The sequence below is a fragment of the Budorcas taxicolor genome, chromosome 22, assembly GCF_023091745.1.
Source record: "Budorcas taxicolor isolate Tak-1 chromosome 22, Takin1.1, whole genome shotgun sequence".
Lineage (NCBI taxonomy): Eukaryota > Metazoa > Chordata > Mammalia > Artiodactyla > Bovidae > Budorcas > Budorcas taxicolor.
Window position 1 is genome coordinate 56,820,258 of NC_068931.1, and position 6,975 is coordinate 56,827,232.

At 44.7% G+C, this 6,975-nt stretch overlaps 1 protein-coding gene across 2 annotated transcripts in view; it reads left to right on the forward strand.

The window, feature by feature from the left end:
* Positions 1-6,561, forward strand: part of WDR7 (WD repeat domain 7) — a 352,665-nt gene extending 346,104 nt beyond the window's left edge. For both annotated transcript variants that reach the window (XM_052660291.1, XM_052660292.1), the window contains one exon: positions 3,432-6,561. In XM_052660291.1, coding sequence (XP_052516251.1) covers positions 3,432-3,635 — 204 coding nt within the window. In that variant the 3' untranslated portion in view covers positions 3,636-6,561. The remainder of the gene's footprint in view (positions 1-3,431) is intronic.
* The last annotated feature ends 414 nt before the right edge of the window (positions 6,562-6,975 follow it).

The following is a 6,975-nucleotide window of genomic DNA, read 5'->3' on the forward strand; positions in this document are numbered from 1 at the left end:
ACTTGACTTCACATTCCAGGATGTCTGGATCTAGGTGAGTGATCACACCATCATGATTATCTGGGTCATGAAGATCTTTTTTGTACAGTTCTTCTGTGTATTCTCGCCACCTCTTCTTAATATCTTCTGCTTCTGTTAGGTCCATACCATTTCTGTCCTTTATTGAGCCCATCTTTGCATGAAATGTTCCCTGGTATCTCTAATTTTCTTGAAGAGATCTCTAGTCTTGCCCATTCTGTTGTTTTCCTCTATTTCTCTGCATTGATCACTGAGGAAGGCTTTCTTATCTCTTCTTGCTATTCTTTGGAATTCTGCATTCAGATGCTTATATCTTTCCTTTTCTCCTTTGGTTTTTGCTGCTTTTCTTTTCACAGCTATTTGTAAGGCCTCCCCAGACAGCCATTTTGCTTTTTTGCATTTCTTTTCCATGAGGATGGTCTTGCTCTCTGTCTCCCGTACAATGTCACGAACCTCAGTCCATAGTTCATCAGGCACTCTGTCTATCAGATCTAGGCCCTTTAATCTATTTGTCACTTCCACTGTATAATCAAGGGATTTGATTTAGGTCATACCTGAATGGTCTAGTGGTTTTCCCTACTTTCTTCAATTTAAGTCTGAATTTGGCAATAAGGAGTTCATGATCTGAGCCACAGTCAGCTCCCGGTCTTGTTTTTGCTGACTGTATAGAGCTTCTCCATCTTTGGCTGCAAAGAATATAATCAGTCTGATTTCGGTGTTGACCATCTGGTGATGTCCATGTGTACAGTTTTCTCTTGTGTTGTTGGAAGAGGGTGTTTGCTATGAGCAGTGCGTTCTCTTGGCAAAACTCTATTAGCCTTTGCGCTGCTTCATTCTGTACTCCAAGGCCAAATTTGCCTGTTACTCCAGGTGTTTGCTGACTACCTACTTTTGCATTCCAGTCCCCTATAATGAAAAGGACATCTTTTTTGGGTGTTAGTTCTAAAAGGTCTTATAGATCTTCACAGAACCATTCAACTTCAGCTTCTTCAGCGTTACTGGTTGGGGCATAGGCTTGGATTACCATGATATTGAATGGTTTGCCTTGGAAACTAACAAAGATCATTCTGTTGTTTTTGAGATTGCATCCAAGTACTGCATTTCGGACTCTTTTGTTGACCTTTGGGAAGGCTGTTAGACTCTACCAAAGGCATCCATCAATCATTTGAAGGACAGCTCAACTTTTAAAAAGGAGAACCCCGATATAATCATGGGATTTTGGGGGGAAATCTTTCCATCTGTCACATTCCAATAAGATATTCTCTTCTTGTCCCCTTTTGCCTTCAACCTATTTCTTGTCCATGGCTAAAGCTAAAGGAAGGAATTAAAAAATAAGGCTGTGTCTGAGCCTATTAGATGCCCCTAGCATTTTGAGCCACAAGCAGAAATCAAGCCTCCTACACATTTTCATAGAAAATCCATAAAGAATGAAAAATACTTTGTAGTTATTTATCAACTGAGAAATTATATTTTTTTTTTTAAAAAAAAAGCACAGTATGCCTGTTGATGCCAGTTCATTTTAACTGGCAGTTTTGGGGATAATTTGAATCTGTTCTGTAAGAGAAGTAAATGATGATGGTCTGTTACTCTTTGTACCTGTGAGAACTAGCAAATCAAGCTCACCATCATTATTTATATTTAAACTATTTGGGAATCTCCAGAAAGCAATCAAGCCCTGGTTTTTATCTTTAATGGCGTTTCTAGGAAAGGGAGAGAAGAACCCAAGGAGAGAGCCCCTTAGAAGATGGCCAGAAGGTACTGCCTGGCTTGAAATGTTAACTGTCCTTTAACAGAAAGAGTTAATGATAATCATACATTTGGTTTTAAAATGTGACCTCGTACACTAGTGATTTTTTTTCACCTCTGTGTTGTGTTTGGCACTATTATTAATGCAGGAAAATCAGTAACATTAGTCATCTTAAAAGGGTTATTACTCAAGATGATTTAAATTGTGAAAATGTCAGCGGAGCCTGCACGCGTCCTGCCAGAGATGGTGTGATTTACACCCCCTGACACCATCCTGCTGCTGAGAAGGGCTGGGGCGAGGAACGGCTTCTGTTCGGCAGTGACCCAAACACAGGGCAACAGCCCACCTTCCGTGTCCCAGGAGCTGCCCAGGTTCCCGGGCCAGCCCTCCATCCACACTGGGGCATCGTCTGCATGCTCCCCACAAAGCCGAGCACCACCCAGGTGGAGATGCTGCTGGAGAGAAGAACTAGGCACACAAGTCAGTGCAAAGAAAAATATTATTTCCAAAACCACTTTCCTGACCTGACCGTCACTGTGCTTGCCACGTGACTCATATATCAGTAGCACAAAAGCTGAATACCGAAAAAATGTTAAGTAATATTTAGAAGCTAAAGGTTTCATCAGATTCAGTCACTCAGATGTCAGTTCACTTAGATAACTGCCATTCAGCATTCAGCACTTTGACCTGAATGCACAGTTGTTCATGAGCCTTAATTTCCACATTATTTTCCATTTATGTGAATGGATGAAGAGAACCTCAAATTCCAGTTAGAGCCAGAAAAGGCACCCCAAAAAAGGCAGAAATCACCAACTGATGGAACACACCCTGCAAATGAGGTATTAAGAGTGCTCTTTTTTAGCAGCAGAGCAGTGGGCCCCACATGCAGTGTTGAGAGGTGGTTGATTCTTGCTTTTTCCTTCAAAATAAACTAGAGCTTTCCAGAAACTGAACGTGCTTAAAGCAGGTGAGGAGGGAAGGTGTGGTGGGAGCGGAGCTGGGAAAGGGGCTGAGTTTTGAGTTTCCTGCTGGCTCACCTATTACTCTGCTGCTTAAGTTTACTTCATTTTCCCCAACTAAGTCCCCAGACTTGTCTTCAGGGCTCGTTCTTCAGGGGGTGCAGGGAGCACTGTTTAGCCTGCCATTTGAAATACCCGCAGTTTCCAAGTACTGTCTGATTGAACCATTTTATTAAAATGTATCGCTTAGCTCCTTTCATAAACGTGGTTGGTGGGTAGGGGGAAGTCTTCCCTGGAGGTCCAGTGGTTAAGACTCGGCACTTCCAGTGCAAGCCAAACGGGTTCCATCCCTGGAGGGGGAACTAAGATCATACATGCTGCGCAGCCAAAAAAAATGGGGACAACCCTGCCACAGCAGGTAGTGACATTAAAAAAGAAAAAAAAGGTGGACGGCTTTCCTGCTGCCCAATTCTACCCAGCAGGTAAAATTTCTCTGGATTTATGCATTTTCTGTAACAGCATCAGAACAATTTCAAATAACACTGGAAGGAGCCCTTCAGAGGTTGAGAATCAACCCTTACGTGAACCTGAATCCGGTGATGGAGAAGGTGACCGCAGGGCTGTGTCCCTTGGACCCCTCTCCATGGCGGGGAAGGGGAACCGGCTCCTTCGGTGACTTGCTTTCCCCCGTCCCTGTGTCCCCCCAGATGAACACGTCCCTGCTGGGGAGCATCGGCATGCTGAACTCGGCACCCCAGCTGCGCTGCATCAAGACCTACCAGGTGCCCCCGGTGCAGCCCGCCTCCCCCGGCTCGCACAACGCCCTGCGGCTGGCCCGGCTCATCTGGACCTCGAACCGCAACGTCATCCTCATGGCGCACGACGGCAAGGAGCACCGCTTCATGGTCTAGCGCTGCGGCCCTCGAGCTCCGTCTCCCAGGTCTCCAAGCCCAGAGCCCCCCTCCCTCGGCGCCCGCCCCACCCCGCGCCAGGGTCACTGGGGGCAGCGGGGTCTGTGTCCTCCCGCCCCCGCCCCCGTGGGCTGGGGCAGCCCGCGCTGCGCAGGACCGGCCACCCTGTCCCCAGGTTGTCCCCCCACCCCTGCACCGGGAGGGGCGGCTGGCAGTCCTGTTGCTCGGTGCGCCGGGAGCCCGAAAATCAATAACCGCTGTGATTGCACTGCCAGCGCAGATCAGCAGTTTCCGAGCGCTGAACCCCACCTCCGAACGTGGTGGGGACCTGGTTGTTCCGACATTGGGTTTTATGGTTGCGTGGCAGTCCTAATCATTGACACTATTTTCCTTTGGATTTCCTAAAAGATGCTATCGTTTACCAGAAGGATTCTGTGTTTACACGATCTCTCTCTTTTTTTTTCTTTCTGGGAGATTGCTCTGAAATTACTCAATCCATTTCCTAGGGTTTAGCCACTACCTTGTTTAGTAACAACTAACCAATTGGAGATTCATGAGAAAATACACACACACACACACACACACAGATTTTCATGGAGAATAGTTTCCTGGACACCCAGCCTTCCAAAATGCTCATATCCTGCTCAAATGATGCTATATTTAGTAGTTAAAAATCAAAATCATCGCTACTGAAGATCTAGTTAATCATCCAGTCACTAGAACTAATCTCTGAAATGGACTTTTGTAATAAAGATCCAAGTTTGGAAGCATAGCATACGCCTGAAAAGAAGGTTCTTGTGTCTATAGCTACAGATCTTTTTAAGAAGGAGCTTACCCCTTCCTTCTAGAAACTTCACAGACCTGCAGTTCCCATATGTCAGCTATCATTTAATAGTTACAGTTCAGCCTTCAAACCACTACTGACCAGTTAAAGGAAAGCCAAGAACAAGTGTCCTAGAAAATCATTAACTATGGCACAGGCATTCGGGAGTATACAGTCACCCTCAGTGTCTGCAGGGCATCAGTTCTAGGACCACCGAGGATACCAAAGCCCACATGTACTCAAGTCCCTGGTATAAAATGGCAGAGTACACGAAGGGCCGGCTGTATATACACCTGTCGGGGGCTCAGTCAATCTGAACAAGCACTGCCGTGAGGGTGTTCATCACACTTCTAAGTAAACTTTAACTAGGGCACTGTCTTCTCCTTCTGTCAGATTATGCTGGTTCTTTGCTCATAGTCATGGGGAAAAAAATCCATAAAATAATATTTTGGATGACTTGCTCCTAACAACCTTGATCTGTATATAGTTGGGAATTTGGCTGGTTGGTTGTTGATTCATTGGTTAATCAGGCAAAATGGTTTATTAAATACAAAAATAGAAAATGATTTATTAAATTCAGAAAAAAAATATGAAGTTTACAAAGAAACCAAAAGTGGTAAAGGGAGCATCTAATTTAAAAAAACCTAGGTTGACAGAGTTCTTATAATATGCAAAAGAGTATGATCACAGTCCAGGAACAAATACAGCTGTTACTTTATTGAAACAGATTTCTAAAGAACATGTTAGGAAATCAAGTCCACTAGAACAGCTCTTTCATAGTGATAAGAAGTATGTCATGTCTATTGATGGCAAACCCACTCTATACCTTGGTTTTAGACTTTAGGTGTTCTTCAAAAATGAATTCCTGCCACATGCATGTACATTGTATTTATAAAGATCATATATGTAGCTTCCCGGGAAGAAGCTAAGAACTATACACCGTAGACTTGGTTTGGTGAGCGAGCTGTTGTGTCCGATATAGACAGAAAACCTGAGGAGAACACAGAGGGGCTCTCATCTTTCCAGTGGTTTCCCGAGTCTTCAGTGCAAGTACCCAGCACATGTTTACCTTATGAACTGAAATGAAGATTAATTTATTCTAGACTACAAAGCTGCTTTGGAATGATGAAGTACAGGTATACTTTAGAGATTTTTTTTTTTTTTTTGAAAAAACAAAATGTTCACTGCGTCAAGAGGAAGGTGTGAGACTTGTGGGCAGGCCACCCCCAAAGAACAGACCGCACACCCCACGGAAGTTTAGAAGAAAGCTGTGAGGACCTGGGCAGTGGGGCTCGGCCAGCCACACATCCCGGCTGCAGAGACAGCCGTGATCGTTGGCGAGCAGAACATGACCGTCGTAGGACGCCGAGGTGGACAGTATCCGCTGGTTAGACGGTCACCTCTAACTGCTACACTAACATTTGCATTCTTGTTCCCACAAATCTCGCCTTGACTCTTTGAACAACCACAGCTACAAACTTCATCACAGCTCAGACGTCTCAGCACTGAGGTCAACTTTCTGTTGTCATCACAGCGTACGCTTTTGGTGTCTTACTGATTTTGTTGGCTCTGTACTTGGACCTGTCCTTGTAAACGTAGAGACGTCTGTGTGGCTTCATTGGTAAGTCCAAGCTCAGGATGCCGTGTCGTGACAGCTGTATGAAAATGTGATGATCGAACTCACTGCGTCCAGCACGTGAAGTAAAACGTCTGCCTCTCGAGATGCCTCTTGATGACGCCACTTAACAGATTCTAAATGTGCTGACTGTCCCTGTGTACATATGTGTGTTCAAATAAAACTGAACTGTACTGAAGGTTGTTTTTCTCATTAAAAACGTGCATTCTTTTTAAGCATTCTCCATTGAGATCTCCCCCCACCCCCACCTTTGGTATTAAAGTAAGCCTTCTATTTCTGTTTGGCTATTCATTTCCCTGGAAAACCAGCTTCCAGAAAGGTGAACCTGTCCACAGAGGAGGCCAGAGCACGGAGGAGTCCTCAAGGACTGTGGAAGTGACAACCAAACCCTCCTACCAAGACTGCATGGCGCCCTCTGTGGCTTGGGCAAGGGAATTGCATGTGTGTTGCTTTATCTCCACCCTAAATTGCTCCTAAATAGACTGTTAATTGTACCAAATTATATCTCGTCAGATTTGATGACATGGGTTGGCTGCCCTGCGGTGGGGGGCTGGACTGAGATCATTAAATCCATTTCACTTAATATTCCATTTGGCGTTGAATTTGAATCCCTGAGGTAAAGGGTGAAATTGGTTTTCAGGAAAAAGCGAGAGAAACAGAATAGGTCCTCATTGCTCACAGAGGGTTAGACGTGTCTAGTGACTGTAGCTCTTTTCTGATTTTCAGATAAGAATTTGAGTCAATCATCATGTAACAATACAATTTTCTTTAAGAAACAGGCGGGCTTTAAAGGAGTTGACTTTACCATCACTGGCCCTATTCAAATGCCCGGCGTCCATCCCAGGAAGCGTTTGAATTTCTGCCGACATCTTGAACATTTC